General features: G+C 39.1%; 1 protein-coding gene across 2 annotated transcripts in view; it reads right to left on the reverse strand.

The window, feature by feature from the left end:
* Positions 1-18,321: 18,321 nt before the first annotated feature.
* The window catches only part of lysmd4 (LysM, putative peptidoglycan-binding, domain containing 4), a 25,690-nt gene continuing 18,333 nt past the window's right edge, over positions 18,322-25,678 (reverse strand). For both annotated transcript variants that reach the window (XM_043677536.1, XM_043677535.1), the window contains exons 2-3: positions 22,228-22,514; positions 18,322-19,345 (exon numbers count right to left, since the gene is read on the reverse strand). In XM_043677536.1, the coding sequence (XP_043533471.1) occupies positions 18,800-19,345; positions 22,228-22,503 (822 nt within the window). In that variant the 5' untranslated portion in view covers positions 22,504-22,514 and the 3' untranslated portion in view covers positions 18,322-18,799. The remainder of the gene's footprint in view (positions 19,346-22,227; positions 22,515-25,678) is intronic.

The raw sequence follows: 25,678 nt of genomic DNA on the forward strand, positions 1-25,678 counted from the left end.
GTACCATACTGAGTAGCAGCCAGATACTACAGATCTCAGTGGCTATCCTTCTTGGTGCTATTGCATCTTAGCCCACATTGGAAGAAGCTTCCTGCTGTTAAGTGGGTCACATTCCTTTGCTGCATTTGTTCAAGACTTTTTAAACATTGAAGCCTATTCAGTCTGTTTACTTTGGAATGTGTTTAGCCCATTAGAAAGTGAACATTCCTAATGTTGTTTATTTTAGTAATAGCATCACTGGCTCGATCTGTAAAATGCCAGTCTCAAGGTCACCGGGCCTTTTGAAATTTGCTGAAGAAAGAAATGCCACTTTCTCCAACACATTAAGGGAATTTGTTTTCAAAAAGCTATTTGCTAAAATCCAGACCTGCACAGAAATTTAACTTCAAAACAGATATCTGTTGGCAAAAAAAAAGGTTTTAGTGTGTGTATGCATTTTGATTGCATCTTAAATAAATCTGGACCATGTTTGATGCAAGGCCAAAGGCAAGGAATGCACGTCTGGAAAACTGCGAGGAATTTCCTGCTGGTGAAATAAAGAAAGTGTTCTCTACAAATGTTTTGAAGGAATTGAAATGATTTGTTGAGGGATTGTTAAATGTTTGACAGATTAAGTTTATTAGTTTTGGCTTATCAAATGTATTAGTTAATGTTGTGCTTTTCAAAAGGTTTCTTTTTATCGTCTAAAAGGTTTTAAACAATCTGTGCTAGTTACGCTAACTCCTGTCACTGAGTGATGCATGGGATGGGTTACACAGAAATAATCCAATGATGAATTCAGACAAGGCTGTGAATTTAGGATTGTCAATTCTATCTGAATGTATTGCCGAAGGTTTCAGGTTATGACTCTCTGCCTTCAAGCACCTTCCTCAGTAAACAACTTTTAATTTCTGCTCCAGTATTTTTACAACTAATGTTAAAAAGATGAATGGTTTCTTTCTTATTAGAGTCATGACCAAACAGGCAATGCAGACTAATACAACACCATTATTTCTTCCTTTAGCATGGAAGACTGTTTCCAAGTGGATTTAGCAGATAAAGTGCACTAAATGAAGGCATATATTCTAACACAGTAAACTGCAACTCACCATATTAACAATAAATCATGAGCTTCCATGATTGGCCAGTTTTCCCTTTATGTGCAGACATCGTGAGAATAATTCTTGTGACATTTTGGGCCAGATTTTCATAAATTTCAGAGATGAAGGGGTTGTCTTCTGAAGAGAGATTGAACAATTTAGGTCTATACTCTTCGGAGGCGAAAGTGGGTACTGCAGATACTGGGGATTAGAGTCAAGATTAGAGTGATGCTGGAAAAGCACAGCAATTCAGGCAGCATCCGAAGAGCAGGAAAATCAACGTTTTGGAATTCTTGATGAAGGGCTTTTGCCCGAAATATCGATTTTCCTGCTCCTCCGATGCTGCCTGACCTGCTGTGCTTTTCCAGCAGCACTCTAATCTTGACTCTATATTCTTTGGAGTTTAGTAGAATGAATGGAGATCTAATTGAGGTATATAAAATGCCAAGAGGGATTGATGAATTAGATATAGAAAGGATATTTCTTCCTGTGGGGCAATCTAAAATGAGAGATCATAGTTTTAGGATAAGTATTAGTCAACTTAAGACAGAGATGGCAAGAAATTTCTTCTCTCAAAGCGTGGTGAATCTACGGAATAGAATAAATTTAACGAGGGAATAGACAGATTTTTAATTATTAATGGGTTAAAGGGTTAGGTGGCACAGGCAGAAAAGTGAATTTGGGGCTGAGATGAGATCAGCCATGATTACATTAAATGGCAGAATAAGCTCAAGAAGCTGAATTACTCATGGATTGCGATAACAGCAGGGCTTGGGTGAAGGTGTTAAATTGGAGGAAGGTGAACTACAACAATGAGGCAGGAACTGGAGAATGTTGATCGGAGGTGGCTGTTTGAGCGGAAATGCACCTTGGACGTGTGGGAGTATTTCAAACAGCAGTTGATAAGAGTTCAGGAGTGGCACATTCCTGCGAGAATGAAGGATAGGTTTGGCAAGTTACGTGAACCTTGGATGGCCGGGGATGTGACCTTGGTCAAAAAGAAAAGGGAACCATAAATAAAATCTAGGAGGATGAGAACTGATGAAGCCCTTGAAGTATATAAGGAAAGTAGCTAAGAATTTAAACAAAGAATTAGAAGGGCTAAAACAAATCATGAAAAGTCATTAGCAAAGAGGAGGAAGGAGAATCCCAAGGCTCTTTGACAATAGGGGTAGCCATTGAAAGGGTTAGTCCACTCAAAGACAAAGGAGGGAATCTACATGCGCAGAGCCAGAAGAGGTAGGTGAAGTCCTGAATGAATACATCCTGTTGGTATTCACCAAAGAAAAGGGATTGGTGGTGGGTGATCTCAGGGAAAGGAGTGTCAAATTTCTAAGCTAAGTTGCTATTAAAAAGGAAGAGGTGTTATACATCTTATAACTTATTAAGGTAGATAAGTTCCTGGGTCTTGATGGGATCTAGCAGGTCAGGCAGCATCCAGGGAACAGGAGATTCGACGTTTCGGGCACAGGCCCTTCTTCAGGAATGAGCAGAGAGTGTTCAGCAGGAGAAGATAAAAGGTAGGGAGGAGGGACTTGGAGGAGGGACGTTGGTGCAGGTGGTGAGGTTTCCTTGTGTTTGTTCTCCTTGTCTTCCTAGATGGTCATTGTCATGGATTTGGAAAATACTGTCTCAGAAGCTTTAATGAATTTCTACAGTGCATTTTGTAGTTGGTATGCATTGCTGCAACTAAGCATTGGTGATGAAAGGAGTGAACCTTTGTAGTAATGCCAGTCAAATGGGCTGCTTTATCCTGGATGGTGTCAAGCTTCTGGAGTGATGTTGGAGCTGCACTCATTTAGGCAAGTGAGTGGTATTCCATCATTCTCCTGATTTGTGCCTGTGTGACCTTCCCTTGCAACCGCAGGAGGTGCAACACTTGCGCCCATACCTCCCCCCTCACTTCTCTCCAAGGCCCCAAGGGAAACTTCCATATCCGCCACAGATTCACCTGTACCTCCACCCACATCATCTACTGCATCCGCTGCAGCCGGTGTGGCCTCCTCTATATTGGGGAGACAGGCCGCCTACTTGCGGAGCGATTCAGAGAGCACTTCTGGGCCACCCGGACGAACCAACCCCACCAACCTGTGGCACAGCATTTCAACTCCCCCTCCCACTCCACCGAGGATATGCAGGTCATTGGACTCATCCACCGCCAAACCACAACAACGCGACGGTCGGAGGAGGAGCGTCTTATCTTCCGACTGGGAACCCTCCCACCGCGGGGGATGAACTTGGACTTCACCAGTTTCTTTCTCCCCCCTCCCCCCACCTTGTCTCCGCCGGGTCCCCCCAGCCCGGCGCCGCCTTCCTGACCTGCAGTCTTCTTGTTGACCTCTCCGCCTCCATCCTACTCCGACCTATCACCCTCACCTTGACCTCTTTCTACCTATCACATTTCCAACGCCCCTCCTCCAAGTCCCTCCTCCCTACCTTTTATCTTCTCCTGCTGAACACTCTCTGCTCATTCCTGAAGAAGGGCCTGTGCCCGAAACGTCGAATCTCCTGTTCCCTGGATGCTGCCTGACCTGCTGTGCTGTTCCAGCAATAAAGTTTCAACTTTGATCTCCAGCATCTGCAGACCTCACTTTCTCCTCCTTGATGGGATCTATCCCAGCATAATGAGGGATGCAAGAAAACAAATTGCTGGAGCATTGACAGACACCTTTGTATCCTCTTTGGCCATAGGTGAGGTCCCAGAGGACTGGAGAATAACCAATGTTATCCCATTGTTTAAGAAGAGAAACAGGAACAACCCAGGAAATTACAGGCCTGTGATCCTCACATCCGTGGTAGGGAAATTATTGGAAAACATTCTCAGGGACAAGATCTATATGCATTTAGAAGCAAATGGTCTTATTTGCGATGGACAGGTTTGTGCAGAGGGTGGTCGTGCCTCACTAACGTGATCGGGATTTTTGAGGAGGTGACGAAGGTGATTGATGAGGGAAAAGCAGCTGATGTTGTTTACATGGACTTCAGTAAAGCCTTTGACAAGATTCCTCATGGCAGATTGGTACCAAAGCTGAAGTCACATGGTATCAGGGGTGAACTGGCAAGATGGATACAGAACTGGCTTAGTCATAGGAGACAGAGGGTAGTGGTGGAAGGATGCTTTTCGGAATGCTGGGCTGTGATTAGTGATGTTCCACAGGGATCAGTGCTGGGACCTCTGCTGTTCGTGATCTACATCAAGGTTTTGGAGGAAAATGTAGCTGGTCTAATTAGTAAGTTTGTAGATGAAACAAAGATTGGTGGAGTTGTGGATAGTGAGGAGGATTGTTAAAGGATACAACAGGATATAGATCAGCTGGATGCATGGGCAGAAAAATGACAGATGGAATTTAATCCCAACAAATGTGAAGTGATGCATTTTGAAAGGTCAAGGACAGGTGGAACTTTTTACAGAGAATGGCGCACCCCTTAGGAGTATTGATATGCAGAGGCATCTGGGTGTACAGATTCACAGTTCGCTGAAGGTGTGACTGCAGCTAGATAAGGTAGTGAAAAAGGTCTATGGCATGCTTGTCTTCAATGCAACGTGCATTGAGTATATAAGCATAGACAAGTTATGCTGCAGCTTTATAGAACTTTAATTAGGCCACTCTTGGGAATATTGTGTACAGATCTGGTCACCACACCACCAGAAGAATGTTGATGCTTTGGAGGAGGTACAGAAAAGGTTTACCAGGATATTGTCTGGTATGGGCAATTTTAGCGATGAAGAAAGGTTGGATAGACTGGGTTTGTTTTCACTGGAATGCTGGAGGCTGCGGGGCAACCTGAAAGAAGTTTATAAGATTGTGAATGGCCTGGATAGAGTGGAACGTATGAGACTTTTTCCCAGGGTGGAGGGGTCAATTACTAGAGGACACAATTGCAAGGAGCGAGGGGGAGAAGTTTAAAAGAGATGTGCAAGGCAGGTTTTTCACACCGAGGTTGGTGAGTGCCTAGAACATACTGCCAGAGATGGCAGTGGAAGAAGACACAATAGCAGCATTCAAGAAAACACTTGGACGTATACATAAATAGGAATAGAATGGAGGGATATGGATCCTGTAAGTGAAGCCAGTTTTAGTATGGAAGGGCAAAATGTGTTGGCACAGGCATGGAGGGCAGAAGGGCCTGTTCCTGTGCTGTTTTGTTCATTGTTCTTTGTTCTACTCAATAAAACAAAGCTCTAATAGCTGTTGCGTTATTGCCTAGATTCTAGACAAGTTCGGCAGTGCACCTCTAAGACAGTTATATCATATCACATTTTGTGATGTGCAATGTAAAGGTATTCCCCTCGTTTTCAGTCAGGCTCTCAGTGCAATGGAGTCAATATAGTGCGTACAAACAGTCAGTTATGTACGCATAATCTAGCGTGACATCTGTGAGCACAGCACCCAGACTGTGTGCAAGTCTGTGATATTGCAACAATGTAAATAGTTAGCATTGTTAATAAACATAAAGACTGGACAGAAAGGCAGACGGTATATCTGAAACAAAACAGAAATTGCTGGTGAAACTCAACAGGTCTGGCAGCATCTGTGGCAAGAAAGCAGAGTTAACATTTCAAGTCCAGTGACTCTTCATCAAATATATGATATACGTTATGTGAGCAAACCACACTCTTCTTGGTGGTTGTGAAGGCATTCCTCATTATCCACCTGAGTTCAAAGTTGATGTTTTAACAATAAGACCAAAGCACAATCTATACTGAAAGATAGTCATCCCAATGGAGGAGAACCCTATGACAGGCAGAATACAATGTAGGAAAATGTGAGATTATACACTTTGGCAGGAGGAAGAGAGGAGCTAAATATTATTAAAATGATTAGATTCCCAACAGTGTGGAAACAGGCCCTTTGGTCCAACCAGTCCATGCTGACCCTCCGAAGAGCAACCCACCCTGACCCATTCCCCCTGAATGAGGCAACTAACTCTGTGGGCAATTTAGCATGACCAATTCACCTAACCTGCACATCTTTGGACTATGGGAGGAAACTGGAGCACTTGGACATACACAAGGAGAATGTGCAAACTCCACACAGACAGTTGCCCGAGGCTGGAATTGAACCCAGGTCCCTGGCACTGTGAGGCAGCAGTGCTAACCACTGAGCCACCATCCACCCTTAGAAATGGAGATAGACTGCAGAAAGCTGTACCACAGAGGGATATGGGAGCCCTCACACATAAAACTTAAAAGCTAAGGGATCAACGGGTCTGTTTCTGTGCTATATGACTCTATGATCAGGTAGTGGACAAGGCAAAATTAATACTGTTCTTTATTTCAGAGGGAATGGAGTATAACAATAGGAAAGGCTCTTTAAAATTATACAGGGCATGATTTGAACTGTATCTGGAATATTGTGTACAGTTTTGATCCTCTGGTTCCTTGGTCAAGGGGAGTAGATATGTTCTGATAGGCACTGCGTTAGATCAGTGTCAGACCTACCACATGTGCCAGCCTCTGCATGACGTACACAGTGAATGTGCTTCAACCACAAGGCTGTGTCTCAAAGCCTAAGGAGATCGTCTTTAGTCAAGGGGGACTGTCATCAGTTGGGCACATTAAGGCAAGGGCATTGTCCAATATCAGTCCAGGGACTTGCACACCGTTGGTCAGGCGTTAGAGGTGGGTGGAGTTGGAGGGGGATTGGTTCCATGTCAGTCAGAGCTGCATACAGATCAGTTTAGGGTCTGGTCACATGTCATTCAGGGTTGTCATTCCAAGTGGGTTGGGGGTGGTGAGTCATGGTCAGTCCTGAACAATGATGATATTTTATGCTACAAAAGGCATTAGGGAAAGAGTAGCGCGCCCTTTGACAGGTTTCCAACTGGGTTTGGCTCTAAGAATGCATCACATGTATAGCTTGATTCTTGAAGCTGCAGTTACAATGAGTCGATCAGAAAGGTGATAATGAAAAGTAACAATATATTTACGAATCTGCACCTGTGCCACGGATGTGCCCTCATAAGCCTTTCTCTTTCGTTTTTCTCTCAACTATGAAAGGCTGTTCCTGACTGGCAGCGACTGACCTGGTGCACAGTCGGACTTTAAACATGATGCCATAATCAAAAATCCTGCCAGCAGAAAGGTGAGTCCTCCACCACTGGCGAATGTGAGAGTGGCATGATAGTCATGGTGCCCACATAACAAGGTGAGCAGTATAAAACTGTGTGGGATCACTCACTAGAGTTCACAGAGAGAAAGCCCCCATCAACGTCCTCACAAGATTCATATTTACATGAATTTTAATGAAAATGAACTCAATGTATTTGTGTGCATCCTTGCACATGTTATCAGAATAAAAGATTCCCTTTCTTTAAAGGGAAAAGGGGACTATGTTGTCATTGCATGAGCTCCAGACCAGTTATGAAAATTTCACTGAACTTCATAATTTAATGAAAAGTTGTTATATGTTTATGCCAACCTGCCTGCTATTAAAAGGGCACAAACTTCACTTTCAGTTTTCATCTATAATAAATCCTTAACTGATCACAGTTAGTATTGCTAATAAATGTCATGAGATCCCAGTCTTTGTGTTGTCTGGTTTGTACTAATACACTGTTGGTGATTTGTGATCCAAGAAACTACGTCAAGAGTCCTCTACTCGTGACATTCTCCTTCTTTCATATCCATGTCAGTATTGGATTAATTGATTGAGAATAATTTGATGATTAAGTTCATTATGGCTGTAACGTGATTATAAAAGGCAGATTAGTTTGGTCGTGCCATATCTGCATTAATTAACTCTTATGTTTCAAACAAAACAGCTACTTTCACTGATTAGACTTTCAAAGTTCAGGATCAACACTTGAAATAATAATGTTAAAAATCACATAACACCAGGTTATAGTCCAACAGGTTTAATTGGAAGCACTAGCTTTCAGAGCACTGCCCCTTCATCAAGTGGTTGTGGAGTACACAATTGCAAGATACAGAATTTCTAGCGAATGTTTAGTGTGATGTAACTGAAATTATACATTGAAAAACACCTTGATTGTTTGTTAAGTCTCGCATGTTAATTTCACTTCTTTCATATGCCATAATGTTTAAACTGATTCTAATCTAAAAATATTAGTTAATCTCCAAATCATGAAATGATTATGTTTTTCATTTTAGACATAACAATCTTCATTGTCTGTTAAATCAGAATAAATTAACTTGATTTCAGAGTTTACCACCAGATGGAGGTAGAACAGTTCAGAGAACACCACAGCCATCTGCCGACAGAAGTTAGACATTTACTGATTAATGTTGTAACATTCTGAAGCCATTTTTATTAAAGTTAGCATTGCATTGCTAGGCAGATCTGTTTTTATTACAGAAGATTTCTGCAAACCAAAAAACAGATCCTGGAAGACAAGCCTTTGGGAATAAACTGCAAAAATAAATCTAGAAAGTTCACAGTGCGAAATTTAGTGAAAAGTTATGTCATATCTTCATGCCAACCTGTCAGATATTAAAAAAGCAGGAACTTCACATTCTGTTTTCAACTTTAATAAACACTCAACCGATAGCAGATATATTGTAAACTTGTATCAGGCATGTAGAATAGGGAGAGTTCAATGGCATAGTCAGTTTCATTTTTTAAAGATTTCAATTCCAAATCCAAAATGTTCTGTAAAATGCTGAGTGGTTTGATCAGAGTTGTGAGATAGTTGATCACCTAATTTTCAGATAGTGTTGATGCTACCACAACAGAGAATTCCACTTTATCCAACATGTTCAGAACTTGGACATTGTTAATTACTCCTGTGCCAAGTCTTCTGAATGAATGAAATTCAGCCAATTGGTCTTACTAACAAATGTTCAAGACATGGCACAGTGGTTAGCACTGCTGCCTCACACCGCCAGAGACCTGGGTTCAATTCCTGCCTCAGGCAACTGTCTGTGTGGAGTTTGCACATTCTCTCTGTGTCTGTGTGGGTTTCCTCCCACAGTCCAAAAATGTGCAGATTAGGTGAATTGGCAATGTTAAATTGCCTGTAGTGTTAGGTGTAGGGGAATAGGTCTGGGTGGGTTGCTCTTTGGAGGGTCAGTGTGGACTTGTTGGGCCAAAGGGCCTGTTTCCACATTGTAAGTAATCTAATCATTTGTTTTCATGAGAACCCAGTCTTTGTGTTGTATCTTACATGACCAATACACTGTTGGTGGTTTGTGATCCAAGAAATTATGTCAAGAGTAGTTGCTGCTTTGTCTCACCAGCAGCCAGTGTCATCTGAACAACAGTCTGATATAATTATCAGGCAGATTCACTATCCAATTTCCTGAAGTGTTCGGGGAACCTGGTGCTTGTAAGTGTAGGTTTGCTCAGCTACAAGCAAAACACAATGCAGTCTTGGATCCGTCACACCAACAAAATTGGTCAATGGTAAGAGTGAAGACTTCCAAAATGTCGGAAGTTAACTTCTGCCCTGCCCAACACAACATTAAATGAACTATAAGCTTCTTAATTTAGCTGGCTAATCATCTGAAACTATGCAAAAAGACAGAGAACACACTCAATCCTGTATTGCCTCCAAAGTGGCAGTTGGTGCCCTGTGGGCATTGTATGATTTTGATTTACACGTTTAAAGTATATGCCAGTCAGATATAGGTTTTGAATGGAATCTCTGCAGGCTCTACCTGGCAGATCTCAAAATCTTCCAGTCTTTTTAATGAAGCAAAATTAAAAATATAATCATATATAAATTGGGCTGCATTCACTTTCAATTTCCACATTAATACTTGACTTGTATGATGATAACATGGCTTTAAAAGATGTATATTTTGTCCTGGTTTAATTTGAAGGGAGGTTTTTAAGGGGCACCGAGCTATTATTTGATTCCAACAAACAGCTTCAGAGGGCTTGGGGTTTTTAAAAGTTGGAACAATAGAAGCAGCCTGAGTGGGTGGAGTCCAGCTCGCCCAGAGGTAGGATTTTTAGTTTTGATTTTTCAGTGGAAGTTGCTGGGTTCTTGAAGCTGGCTTTGAAAAATGCAGTACATCTCTTCCTGCCACGCTATCTCTGAGTTTTTACTATATTGGAGCAGTTACTGTTTAATAGTTAAATTATCTATTATTCTATTAAGCTTTCCAATTCTATTGTTATTCCAATTCCTTTTTTCAATTATAGTATACAAATAAAGTGTGATTTACTTCAAGAGTGGTAGTTTCTCCAATCGTGTTGCATCTGGAATGTAACACATTGCCTTTAAAATGAAAGGTTAGGGTCTAGGCTATCCTCTTAATATTTTTTGAGGTGGTGTAGTTTGGTCTGGTCCATAACACTTACTTCAGATTTCTCTTTATCTGGTGTTCTGTTACATTATAAACAACCACCATACAATAAAATGTACTGATGTTGTAAAGGAGCAACATATTCAAGCATCTATATTGTTCCACATCTAAACTGATTCAGTGATGGAGGTTTTATTAAGGCCATTGATAATCAAATAATTTTTTTTCAATGCAACAAATTATTTATTGATGCAGTTAATTACCTTGCAATATCTCAATTGCCAAAAAGAATTCAGAGAGCCAAAGGCAAGAAGAGAATATTACTTAAAAGGTGCTGCAACAGAACTTTAGCCTATTTATTCACAAAGACATTTTAGCTTGCTTTTACAACTGGGCCAATGTGTGACTCATGCTCACCTTAGCTAATGAAAACCTGCCTATATTAACGAGCGCCGGGTTTATTTTAATAACATGGCTATGCTGTATTGAGACCATGCTTGATTAATACCTCACTCCAGGCCATTAATGTTGCAGCAGGACTTAAAGGTAATACAGAATCTGAGAGAAAAAAAATCATTCACTGGTTTCTTACCGACACTAAATTATTGGCTGTGAAAATAATCTGTTGCCTGAAACCTACCTTAAATATTTGATATGGGAGGACTACTACTACAGGAGGATTATACAGATGAGGAAGGGTGTTTTTTGGAACAGTGAAACAAAGGGATCTGTCAAGACTCAGTAGCAAAGTGGCCAGGACAGTGCAAACCACATCAATAATCCAATACCACTATCCAGTGTCAGAAAAAGGCAAATGACGTTACTAGATCAGCCAATGTAAGAAAGCCAGTCTTTCCAACACTTCTCATAAATGATCTCAGACAAGCATCACTTAGGCCCTCATTATTGCCATTGGCTACATGAAAAGTGATGGTCCAAATTTGACTTTATAGAAGATGTACTCATACCAAGGGGGTTTCTGCCAAAGTTCTCTCTAATTATGAAATAAAATCAGAAATTGATGATTATTGTTTTGAAAACATCGCTGGACTTGAAACGTTAACTCTGCTTTCTTGCTACAGACACATCTGCCAAGTTTCACAAGCAATTCCTGTTTTTGTTTCAAATCTCTAGCACTTGCATTGTTTTATTTCCCTCTAATTTTGCTTGCAGCTGTGCACACCTCTGGAGCCCATGTGAGACACTGACTTCCAAAACTAAAGAGCAATGCAACTGCATGTCGCTTGGCATATGTGAACTGACCTCGAAGGAACATTGGTCTCCTGGTTGGAGTTGTCTCATTGAATATCATTTCATCTTAACATCATTTTCAGTCCGTCTTCCCAAATAAGCTAGCCATGATTGCTTTAATGTCAGTGCATGGTGGGGGTGGGGGTGGGGGGGTTATAATCTATGTTGACCTTAAGGATTCCGCACTTACTGATTGTGTTTTAGGCAAATATACTGTGCAAGATATCAGAGGCTGACTCTCGGCTGTACAAGGTGGGCCAGAGAAGCTATTTTAAGGCTAGTAAGACAACCGAGGCAGAGGATGCATAATGCAAATCCCTAATTTCACTGTTGTGATTTAGTGTTGCAATCCCTTTTGAACATAAACCAGAAATACCCAGGTGGTGGTAGTACCCAGCAAATAAAAAAAAAAAAAATCAATAAAAACAAGTTAAATAGATTTTAAAATTGTCTCAAACACAAAAAGGTGTCAATATTGTTGAGAGTCTTTGGTCTACAAATTATGATCGTGAAAACAAACTGTGGATAATTACCAAAATCAAAATAAGCATGCAATGTCAACAAGGTGGGTTAGTACAAAAGCAGCATCATGAAGAACATGGAAACTTTGCAGTGCAGATTGAAGACCAAAACCAGCATCAGGTACCTTTCCAGTTTGATCATAAATCAAGAAAGAGCCTATATATCAAACACTACAGAATCAGCAGGATGAATGTTCTCAGTCAACGTTTCAAAGCTAGTCATGGATGGTTCAACATTTTCAAGAGACGCTCTTGTCAGTGCATTCAAATATCAGGTGAAGCAGCTTAGTTCTACCCATTTGAAGAAAGAAAATGTATGTCAATCTTACTTTGAATACCCAATGAATTTTTTTTGGGAGATGTACAGCAGAGAATGGTATTTCAAGAGAATCACGCCAGGACTTAAAGTTGCCAAAGATCACCCCACTGTTTTTGATTGGTGGAAAGGTTGCAGAAGATTAAGTTTTAGCCCTTAATAGTGTGCCAGTCTGAGACACCACAGGCATTGAGGGGTTGTTCCATCTGCACATCCTTTGGCATTTAATAAAGCCTCAATGATGGGTCAACTTTCAGAAATGTTTCTCTCTGCATGCCATCTCTGTCCAGAGGGCACATTGTGCCAAAGAATGTCTCACCTTCAAAATATTACTCCTGTTGGATAATTGCCCAGTCATGGTATTAGATCTGATGATGTTCTTGAAAACGTAAACATGCTTTTCCTGCCACCCAACAACACTTAATCCATAGTCACTGGAATGGATCAAAAGCAGTATTCAAGGCCTATCACCTCTGCCATACCCTGCTTCAATTTGCCTACAGTGAGGATGTGGCATCAATCAGGGAGTTTTGATATGGATATAACATCAAGCGCACTGACAATAACTGATTTATAGGATGAAGTCACATTTTGTGACTAAATGGTGTGTGATGGAAATTGTGGCCCAAGTACCTTCACGGCTGAGAAGAATCTCCCGTTGCACTCCTGATGCTTAAATGAGGGACATGGCCTTTGAAGTGGATGATGCTGATGTGGTGGACTTGTCTGCATGCCATAGAGAGGTACTTCCATCAAAGACTTCATTCAACTAGAGAGGGGTAAAGATTTGATGAATATTGCACTAAAATGCAATATACTCCAGCTGTACCAAAGGACCAGTTTTCTGTGATTTGGCAATGAGATCCTTAACAGAAAATGGCACTTATACTTTGTACATGTCAAAGTGAAGAGGGATTGAAAATGTCATTTAACTGCTACAGGGAAATCTGCTGGAATAAAAAAAAACTTTCCAATAACACTCGAATAAATGTTTCAATTTTGTTGGTGGTTCTGGCCCTTTGTCCCATTAACCACAGCTGTACTAAAATCACTAACATTTTTAAGAGTCACGTCAGCTGTTTCTATCCAGAAATGTTGTCAGACTTGCTCAGCATTTTCACATTTTATCACTAGCTTCAGTCATTGAGATGTTATTCATGAAGAGGTCCAGCATCTCAAACCCAATACTTTGAGGTTGCACAGTGCATGACCAAAGTTTCACTAGCAATGTCTTGAAAGGATCCACCGAATTTCGTGGCAAGAAAGGTGATATACTGCAAGTCTTTCTGAAGAGGTCAAAATTGCCCAATAACTCAATAGCCAATCAAAATGGAAGAAAATGCATTTGGGGAGGTACCATTGCAGAGAGACTTCATCCAGGTACAAAGATTAAGTTAATAGGGTGGAGGTAGTGCAAACATTTCCAAGAAAGGAGATTGCACATTGGATAGATCAGCGATATCAGGGCACACAAACCTAAGCCAGAGACTTGTAAGAACATATTACAGAAATGAGCAAGTTGCTTAGCTAAGAATGCAAAGTGCTGTACATAGATGGTGTATACAAGGGAAGGCAATGGTCTAGTGGTTTTATCACTGGACTCTTAATCTAGAGACCGAAACGATGCTCTGGGGACCCAAGTTCAAATCCTGGCATGACAGATGGTGGAATTTGAATTCAAAATAAAAAACTCTTGAGTTTCTCCTGACAATCAACAATGGATTCATACTCATCATTAGAATCTTATCTGGTTCACTAATGCCCTTTAGGGAAGGAAAATACCATCCTTACTTAGTCTGGCCTACATGTGACTCCAGACCCACAGCAATGCAGCTTACTCTTACCTGCCTTCTAGGCAATTAGAGGTAGGAGAGAAATGCTAGCCTAGCCAGCGATGCCCTCATCCCACAAATGAATACTAGAAAAATATTCAAAAACCACACGATGTACACCCCAGTCCAACACCAGCATCTCCAAATCAGAGGAAAAAAATTCAACTGTGAATTGCTTTTTGTCTCGGCAAGAAAGGTCTGAAAGAACCGAACTATGGCTTTAACATTGATTTCTAAACAAAACCTTGATTTACTTTGGCATTTCATTTTCAAGAAAGCACAACTTCAAGTCAGAACATAGGATGTTTGCACATACACAAGTATAGATTATCATGAAATTTATGCCCTTCCTAAAGTTGTGCTTACATACATTATTTTTAGAAAAAATATAGAAGCTGCTTTCATAAGGTTACCTGAGCAGAAGTTTCACATTCCAGAGAATTATATATATTTCTACTTGATTGCAGTTAATTAATACTTACTAAAGGAAGGGAAAAAGCCTTGTGTTCAAGAGATATATTACTGATTTTTGTAGATGGTCTTCTGCTGAAAATCCTTCCAGAGTTACCAACAAAAAAGCCTTTGCATTATGCAAAATTAGGAAATTGTTAATAAACAAGAATATTTTTTGAGATCCTGAGCCAACCAATGTACCATCAAACTGATTAAGAATTGGAACCACATCATCATAGTTGTGTTGAATCACAACTATGATGATTAGTAAACCTGATGGATACTGAGCTTAACACTTGGGATCCCATGTGATGTATTATTATATAGGATAACCATTCCATCTCTTTCCTTTCAATTAGCAGTAGCAGGAAGCAGATGGTTTTAAACTGCAACAGTTTGGCAGCTGCCTGACGAACACTCATTCACCCTCACGTCACAATACAGCTGGTTGCTTTGAGGTATACACAGGAACTGCAATCCTTTCCTGTATATAGGTAATTACATTGAAACAAATTAGACAATAAGGATTGAAGGTTTGACTGATTTTACATTCACTAGCCCCGCCATTTTAGAGCTGCATTGCTTGACCAACAGCTCAATTTTCCAGCTCTCTTTAAAAAAAAAGGGACTAATTGTACAGATTATGGGAGATTAAATGACTGAAAATCCAAGGTTCCTGCTGTGCTATTCAATGAGTAATTTTACTAGATTTCCAGTGACCTGCAGCCAGACACCAGTTGTCTTCATGGGAAGATGTAGATGTGACCGGACAGCCGAGACCTAATTTTCTCTTTTCACCAGTACATCTTCAGCACAGATCCTGCTGTGACTCAAGTGGTAAATATAGTATTTAGTGTCGGATTTTCTAAATCAAATGCAAGATGAGTGAACTATCCTTTGAATAGGAACAAAATAATTCACTCGAGAGAAAAAAAATCAATTAATTGTGAAAATTACCTCACATTTTGATCAATGCTACATACAATGTTTTCTAATAATAATGAGTAGAAGAAAAGATGAACAGATGTCAGTTGGTGGGGGCTGAGGATGAGGAGGTGATCTTAGTCCCCAACCATTCGAACAGCTAGGAACAAAACTATTACAGAGACAAATGATAATTTATTTTACTTCAATTTTAAATAATGGTACATTTATTTGTAAGCTTATTTAGGAAGTGATTTTGCAATTTAATGTCAACAATAAAGGAATATTTCCAAAAATCTCTTCCTCGATAACAGCAAATTTTCTTTCCCCAACTAAAATAAGGTGAATTCGGTAAAAGCCACTCAAGTTTAAACATAAGAGGCCATTCAGCCCAACTTGCCCATGTCAGTTCATGCTAAAGATGTCCATTCTGACCTCATGTCCTGTTCCACAGCCTTTAACAATTTCCTTCAAGTGTTACCCTTTTAAATGCCACTTTATAATTGGTATTGCATTTCAGTCTAATAATCTATTGCAAAAAAAACCTTAAACCCTTCCCAATACTGATTACCTGACCAGAGTTACCTTCCTTTATTTACTCCTTTGAATTATTTCATAAATTTGAACAATTATTATTACGTTCCTTTTATCATTCTCTGCCTTGGTAATTTCATCAGGGAGAAAAAAAGAACTAAGTAAATCTGCACTATACTCTTTTCACAGCTCCTAAAATATCCTTTGCAATGGGGTGCACAAAATTGTACATTCCAATTGCAAATTAACTAAAGGTTTGTATTAATTCATTACTATATCCTTGGATTTGTACGCAGCACGGCTATCACAAAATCCAAAGCCTTTCACTCATTTTAATGCTTTTCTTTTTAAAAGCGATTTTAAATGTGCACCAACAAATCTTCATTTAAAGATTTGTTTTAAAATTCAGTTGAGCACCATGTCACTTGAAGGAATATTTGCATTTTTGTTCTTTTTCCCCCAACTCCGTATTTATTCATTAAGAAGTTAATTTTTCAAAGCTCCCTAACTTGCTTCCTATGTTAAACAGTGATTATATTTCTAAAGCACTGGCTGCAAAAGTGCTTTGTGATATTTGAGGATAATGAGAAGCATCATGTTAGTTTTTCTTCATTCCAATACTAGCCTCCTACCTTATGACCTCTTCTACAACTTTTTATGCTCCTAATTCAGAAGTATTGGTGAAGTTTGATATATCGAATTTTTTATATACATGGGGGAGGTCCCAACATAAATTACTGAGGCATGGGCCTATCTAGAAAAATTGCTTTACTCTGCTTTTTAACATTACATATGCTAGAACTTTACCCTTACTATCACAGATCTTAAACTTTGTACTAAGACTCAAATACATTTTTAATTAAGTATCACATTAAAGTTAAAATGTACAACCCCTTCTGCATTCTTTGTGCCTTCATACTTGGTGATTTTCTGGAAGAATTTGACCAATACATGATGGTCCATTGAAATCTATGTTGACTGTTTCAGATTAGTTCATAACTTTTGTTATGATCATTGGTGGTTTTATTCTTAATAATAGATCTATTGCTACATAGCCTATCCTTGGTCCCCTCTCTCAATGGGTCCATTGGCAAAATATCTTATACCAATGAATTGAGAACACATTATGGTTAGTGCAAAGGCTATTCACTGAGAATCACTCTATTGTGACCAGAATGACTGAGTTGAGAGCCATCTTGCCACATGAATAGATAAAATAAACTTAAGATGACTTGCATGTTTTATGGTATAACTCATTCATAGTTACAATCTATAGACAGATCAGAAAACAGCACATGCCAAGTTGCGTTCATTTGAGCTGTTGTCTTTTCTTTGCTTAATTAGTATTTCAAAATTGTGAACAAAACAAACATAACTAAATCAGAAGTTTAGCACAAAATAAATATGTTCTAGTGGTTGAACCCATACAAGTAACATCCAGGCAAACACTGCACCAATCTGAAACTTTCTTTCAGCAGCAGAAAACAGCATGAGTTTAAACTGGCAACACATTATAGAAATGTAATATGGTATGCTTGGTTGCCTCAAAATTCATATGGAAATAGTGTTTGAATCAGAGGTTTATTGCAAAAGCAATATTTATAAATGTATTATGTGCAAGTATAGGAGGAAAACTATTCACCAATTGCCTTTCAAACATTCAAAAGAAAATACATAAAAAATTATCAAATTAATTGTCAGAAAGTAGAATTTTCCCAAATGTCAAATTTTACTGTTCATGCTCTATTTTTACTGCCACTTTTCTTAGGTTTCAGTTCTGAACAAGAGCATGTACATTGTTCTTTCACAACAGCAGATTACTTCAACTACGTAGATCTCTGCAGTTCATAACCACACAATTCAAATTTAAATTTAATCAATAGAAATTTTATATGAGTTCTCTAATACAATATGACGTAAATTAAAAATCACTGGCCGAATGACAAAATGAAGGCTCAACATGATGACAGGCAAAAACACCTTTTCTGCATGTGACTAGAATGCTGGTTCATGAAAATGCATCAACTTTCAAATATAATGTAGTTCTTAATCTGAGACCACTGTGATCTAGGTCATGACATTAGAAACATTTCAAAGAATCAAGCAATGAAAACTATTTGTATAAACCTGGAGGGCTGCTATTATTTGGCACTGTGATCCAATGTGGAAGGTATGTGACATTAACTTAATTCTGTGGTCATTTATTAAATACTTTTATAATAAATCTCAAGTGCTAGCACAGGCATAGCTGGCACTACCTAGTGCACTTTGTTTGATCAATCCGCCATTTACATCTGTTGAATTCAGCAGTAGCCATCAAACACCCAGGGAAATAGACAAGAAACAATGTGGCTACTAACTATTTGGTTGTAAACTCGAGTAAAATCATTTTTCTTAAATGATCAGAAATGGATAAATGCCCTAAAGGGGTACTGCAAAAAGTTGCTATAAATCAGGAAATGATATGAAAATGCAAACTTCAGTTTAGGACTTACACTGGACCTGTACAAGCAATTCCAGTGTCACAGTAAAGGTCTAATAATTGAATACATTTCCCTGCACTGGTACAGGCATGCTATCTGTACCAATCTTTAACCAATGACTTAAAATGTTCCAACCAGTTACTGTGTACAGTTACCAATGATGAAGAAAATTAACTTTTCAGTCCATCCCATTCAGCCATCTATAGATGGTGCAATTTTAGACTGTATTGTGGTTGACAGTGTGCCATTTGGAGCTGTTGGGTCCACGGCAGTCTCAGTCTCTTGAATTTTGAAATACACCACGTAAAATATTGGGACAATAATACCCACTAAAAGCATGATTACCACAGCATTCCACCACCGAATACCCCAGTCGGCTCCATGATGAACGTCCTTTGGAGATAATGGGGATGAATTAAATCCATTAGGTTTTTGACAATAAACCACTTCTTCTAAGCGATCTTTACATTGATCTGTAGACTGGATGACTCTCTCGATGCCCTTGTCAATTTCTTCAAAATATATGTTCAATTTATTCTCATTTGTTCCTTGGCCTGTTGCAATACAACCCTCTACAAATGTGGAGGCCCTATTATTTGCAGAAAAAGGCTGCCGTCGCTTCGCCTCTTCATGTGCTTCTGTCAATAAACTGTGCTTTTTCACAGGAATTTTTATTGTTTTTAAGGCAAAGAAGTCTTGCTCTCTAATGAGGTGGTTCACTCTTTTGAGGTCTGCAACCTAAAATGCAAGCAAACAAATGTTTCTTTTAATCCACTGAAGTATTTTTGGAAGCCTAGTTACAACTTCTCTATACAACATTAATCAATCATTGAAAGTTTTTAAGACAGTTGTTTTTTCAGCTTGAAAGCATTGCTTAGGAATTTTTTTCAAATATTTCATTGCCAGATAAGTAAGCCTTTCAAAGCAAAGTTTTTTTGTTTTGGAACTTATTTTTATTCAAAGCAGAATAAAGTTAAACGGCATAAGAATCATCCAGACCAGGTACAATTCTACTCTGGGCTTTAAGAACAGATTTAATATGTGACTGCATCAATTAGCTTTGGTAAACTCAGAATTCATTGGACTATCAACAAAGTGATGAGTGAACGGGGCTTGGTGCAGAAAAGAACAGGATACAGAATTATGGATGAGGTGACTGACAATGGGAGTGGGAAACTGACAAAAAAGCAATAGAAAACTTAGATTTAGAGGTTACAAATGCACAGAATAGAGTTTCAACAAACATTTAAGAAATCAATATTGTTTGAAACTCTACCCATGCGATCCACTAATGTTGTCTGTAAGCTAAAATGTACCAGTTTTCACACCCAACAGCCAATGATTAAGGCGTAGGAAGTCTTTTCAAAATAGCAATCAAATTTTGATGGGGTGTCTTGCAATGTGCCTGCTAACCTGGAAGGTATGATGCAAGCCTGGTCTTAGGCCAGATACTGTGTAAGCAGGAGGAATCATACACCAAAAAAACAGCTGCTCACAATTAAACATTAAAAAGCACATTGGCAATTAAATGGCACATGTAAATAAAATCCACATTTAAAATTAGGATTCCCATGATCAAAGTCTAATTTTGGCAGAATCTATGCCAGAGGAAGTGGTAGAGGTTGGTACAATTACACATTTAAAAGGCATCTGGGTGGGTATATGAATAGGAAGGGTTTAGAGGGATATGCGCCAAGTGCTGGCACATGGGACTAGATTAGGTTAGGATACCTGGGCAGCATGGATGAGTTGGACCGAAGGGTCTGTTTCTGTGCTGTATATCTCTATGACTCTATATAACACAAAATATTTTGATTTTTATTAAAACACTCTCTCATTAAGATGCATTTCAAAGTGTTAAGTCAATGTTGAATCTAAAAAAGATTCCTACTCCTAAGGCTCATTATATATTATATATATAAAAAAAGTTTGCAGCTTCATCTTTTGGGCCTAATAGTAAGTTCAGGTAATCTCAGTGCAAAGGTCTGAAATATAATGTGTCATCTCAGTAGGGATAAGCAAAATCCTGGCAGGCTTCCTAATAACTGTACAAGTAATCCATACACTTTAGCGTCCAGAGTGCAGCTTACTGCAGGACCTCCCCTCCAAAATGAAGATGGCTTGTATAAGACAATTAAGCTTTGAGAAAACTTTACAGTAAACATGCTTAAACTATTAATGAGAAAATAACTTGCATTTGTTTAGCCCGATCTCAGGATGTACAAAGTCATTTCAACCAATTAAATGTTTTGTAGTTATGGCTGCAACAGAGTCAATGAACATTTCCAAGGAGACCTACTGGAGGGATATTAAAATTATATCAGTTAAGTTTAAATTATATTTTATGATAAAATGGGGAGGATATGATTTTTAATTTGATTTTACAGATATGTTTGTGCTTAGTGTAGCCAAATCTGAGTAAATTTAGTTGACATCCATTCCAACCTTGGTCTTGAAGAGCTCAGGAGTTGTGTGGAAAAGAAAAGTACTATTGTCTAGTGACAAGACTCCAGTGACACTGAGAAATAGAACAGTTCAATAGTTCAGTCAGTCTATGCACAGGCATGCCAGAAGATGGAAACAAGAAGCTGGATAGGTGAACTTAGGAAACTCATGTGTCTGCTTTTAAATTTAAAGATAGTTTTGATGCAATATTTTCAACCTTTTGTCGCATCTACCATAATCTAGTTTCTTTATTCTGTTTAGACTGTAAGACATAAGAGCAGAAATTAGGCCATTCAGCCCACTGAGTCTGCTCCGCCATTCAAATCATGGCTGATGAGTTTCTCAACCCCATTCTCCCATAACCCTTGATCCCATTTACAATCTATCTTAAATGTACTCAATGACCTTAGTTTAAAATAAATAAATGTTTATTAGACATTTTACATTTTCTGTTAAAAATACACTGGCAGCCATTTGTGATTAAGCTCAGTAATTGATCTTCATGATTTAAAAAAGGTTAAGATCTAACAAACCAGATTTCATCCTGAGATTTGACTTGTCCAATACTAATGTCATGATCCTAACCGACATTAAGTCTGAAGTTAGTTAAGGAATAATAAGCAATAAATACATGGGAGTAGATTTGTCTGAGTAGCAGATTAGGACCTTAGTTCACTTTTACAAGATCCCTGGAAGCCTGACCCACTTTCCCGGATCAGCATTTATTAATTTTGCACTGTGGTCACTTAGATAGCTGCTGCTGCCAAAAGTGAGTCACCAGTGACACGAAGTGAAACTCTACAGTATTGTAACAAAGAACTTCAAAGCAACAAAAGGAATTGCATCCTGAAACAAGAAAGCAGAGTTAATGTTGAATCCAGTGACTCTGCATCAGAACCAGACTCAAACTTTAACTCTGCTTTCTTCCCACAGATATGCCAGACCTGCTGGGTTTCACTTGCAGTTTCTGTTTTGTTCCAGATCTCCAGCATCTGCAACTCATTGTTTTGTTTTAAGAAATTGCAACCTATCTGGGTAAATGTGAAGGCCTGGGGTCAGATGACAAAGGTCTTTTGATCCAAGAAAAAATTATTTCCATTGTGACTGTGACCTGTAAAAGGAAGAACTTGGCTGCACATAATCAGATTTAACATTCCTGGATTATTTATGCTTACCGAGCAACCATACTGCAATGCAAAAGTATTGAGGTTGTCACCATCAACAACCTCTCGAATAAGAAGCACTGTACTGTTGGATTTCTCCTCAGTAACAGTGGACCATTGACACTCTCGACCTCTGGGCCGCAGTTCAATGTTACACTGGTCTTCATCTGATGATTCATCGGATGTTGCAACTTCACTCCCAAACAAATAAACCTGACCATCTTGTGAAGCGTGAACATCTACAGGTGCCTGGAAGGATCTTGTCTGCCCATCTCTCAGTCTCATCATACTAATGATACCTATGAGAGAAAGAAAGAATTAGTTTTATTCAGACACAAATGTTGTAACCCAGAGGTGCAAAGGAGTTCAAATCAGATGAAGTGAGGTGAACATACTCAGTTCACTTTGACCACAATACCTAGAGGCGAGATATTCTTTGACTTTATATTTTAAATAACATGAATAACTGAATCCAAAAATTAAGGGATTATCATGGTTTGGAAATGCTGTTTCTAATTTAACTCATTGCAGTGTAGGCAAATAAACACAGATCTTTGTGAATGGATATCCCTATAGTGACTATACAAAGTCTCTTTTGTCACATTTCAAAATTTATATTGTACTATTGAGGTTATTTATTTATTTATTTTTGGAGCATGCAAAGTCAACAAATTTGACTCAGTTATAACATCTCGATGTTGCAGTCAGCCTGGCGATCTCCTAGTTGGCACACACGATGCACGCGTTAAATAAAAGCAAAATATTATTGATGTTGGAAATCTGAAAGAAACTCACAATGCTAGAGGAACTCAGCAAGTCTGGCTGCATCTTTGAAGAGAGAAACAGACCTAATGTTTCACGTCCAGTATGACTCTTGAGAACTCAGCTGAAGTACTGCGTAGTTGTGGGTGCCACATTATAAAAAAAAGGATGTGAACCCACTGGACAGAGTGCAGAAACAATTTACAAGCATGGCTCCAGTGATATAGACAGTAGTCATGAGTATCAATTGAAGAAGTTGGGACTATTCTCTTTTGACAGAAGGTGGCTAAGAGGAGATCTCTTGGAGGCTTTCTACATCATAATTGAGTTGGATAGAGTGGCTAGGGAAGAATGGTTCTTGCTCATAGTAGAAGCAAGAGCAAGAGCGCATAGATTTGAAGTGGCCTATAAAAGGAGGAAGTGCAATGTGAGAAAAAATACTTTTCATACAGCAAGATGTGAGGGTATGAATGCACTGTTTGGAAGTGTGATGAAAGCAGATTCAATTGAGACATTCATGAGGGTATTATACAACTACTTGGATTGAAGTAATAGACAACAATATGGGGAAAAAGCAAGAAATTGGACAAAGTAATGACACACATTTGAAAAGCTGGCGCTGACATGATGAACTAAATGGTCTCCTTCTGCATTGCAAGACTTCTAAGATTCTATGAACATAACTACTATCTGCTATGTAGTGCCATCCTTCCTTGACCCTACTAGATGATAACGGCAATGACTATACTTAGGCAGACAGATATAGCTGCAACCCTACACACAATATAGACCTATCACCTCGTCAGTTTTTGATCTTATTCTTTGAAGAAGAAATTGCTGTTTTTTGTAACTATTATAATGGAATCTTTAACATCTACTTGAACCACTGGATCAGACATCCTCAGTCTAATGTCTTATTCAGAGCACACATAAGCATGGATTGGGGCAATACTATTTCAGAATTGCTTTAAATCAAGCATTCTTTTCATTTATATCTAGTACACAGCATTAGTTTCTTCCAAAGTGCAATCACCACACAGCCCATCAGAAAGCTCTGGCTAGCCAATAATGTGCAGCTTTTTTTATTTTCACATCACGAAGGATTTGTTAAATGAAGTTATTGTCTATTTAAGGATTGTGAGTGCTTAGTTTTAGAACAGAACATTGCACACATTGTGCCAAGTGCACAGGCAACAGTGAATTGCGTTACAGCCTTTACTTTAGGTTACTGAATATAAGTATTTTGCATATGGTTGTTAAGTATATATTTCAGAGAACCCTGGAGGGAAAGGATGGTGTAGAGAGACTTTTTACAGTAAGGAATGATTTGAAATGTAATCTTTACTTTCTCGGTTCTGAAATGCCTGCCAGCAGTTAGCTAACAAACATCTCCACCTAAATAAATTACACAGCAACCTTCTGGAATAAACTCCACCACACCCAGATAGATAAAGCCTTATATGACACAGACAGCATTCACATCACTGAGTCAGAAGTTAAGGGCTCAGTTGGACTCACACCGAGTATATAACCTTAGCAAGCATTTCCACACTACTAAGTCCCTGTTTAGCTGCTCTAGTGTTTCAGGTTGTGTGCTAATATCGCATGGCAATTCTCAAAGAAAGGCACAAAGTTCTTCCAGTGTCATTACCAACATTCGCCTTCAACCACCACCAGATTATTTGTCTCATTTCTGTTTTGATAGATGATGCTGAGTACGAAATATTTACTGCATTTTCCAGTCCCGGAGTCAGTAAACTCCAAAGCAATTGTACATGTCATGAGACATGCTAGAAGGCCACAATATCTCTTTTCCCTCCTCTTTACACCCCCCAAACAGGATGACTGCATAAAAATTGTCTAAACAATTAAAAAAAAAATGGCCATTTCTTCTGACCCCAAGATATTGATTTCAATTGAAATCATTTAAATTAATGAACTGTATTTTCAGACCGGTGTCATTTTGGCTCCAATTTATTCCTTATGAGACACACATTTTATTTCTTTACTTGCTTCATTATCACTTTCACCAACCTTTTGTTCTTTCTCCCTTTTGCTTGCTAAAATTCTACTACTTTTCAAAACTCAATTTCTTATGAGTAGTTCAAAGTTTGGGAGAAGATTTGTAGCTCGGGTGCTCATTGTTGTGGTTCTGTTCGCCGAGCTGGAGATTTTTGTTGCAAACGTTGCGTCCCCTGTCTAGGTGACATCCTCAGTGCTTGGGAGCCTCCTGTGAAGCTCTTCTGTGGTGTTTCCTCCGGCATTTATAGTGGCCTGTCCCTGCTGCTTCCGGTTGTCAGTTTCAGCTGTCCGCTGTAGTGGCCGGTATATTGGGTCCAGGTCAATGTGTTTGTTGATGGAGTTTGTGGATGAGTGCCATGCCTCTAGGAATTCCCTGGCTGTTCTTTGTTTGGCTTGCCCTATAATGGTAGTGTTGTCCCAGTCGAATTCATGTTGCTTGTCGTCTGCGTGTGTGGCTACTAAGGATAGCTGGTCGTGTCGTTTCGTGGCTAGTTAATATTCATAGATGCGGATCGTTAGCTGTCTTCCTGTTTGTCCTATATAGTGTTTTGTGCAGAACGAAGGACCCGATACCCAGCATGAGCAAAACCAATGTAGTGTACAAAATCCCATGCAAGGACTGCACAAAACACTATATAGGACAAACAGGAAGACAGCTAACGATCCACATCCATGAACA

Source organism: Chiloscyllium plagiosum, chromosome 36 (assembly GCF_004010195.1).
Source record: "Chiloscyllium plagiosum isolate BGI_BamShark_2017 chromosome 36, ASM401019v2, whole genome shotgun sequence".
In the NCBI taxonomy this organism is placed as follows: Eukaryota; Metazoa; Chordata; class Chondrichthyes; order Orectolobiformes; family Hemiscylliidae; genus Chiloscyllium; species Chiloscyllium plagiosum.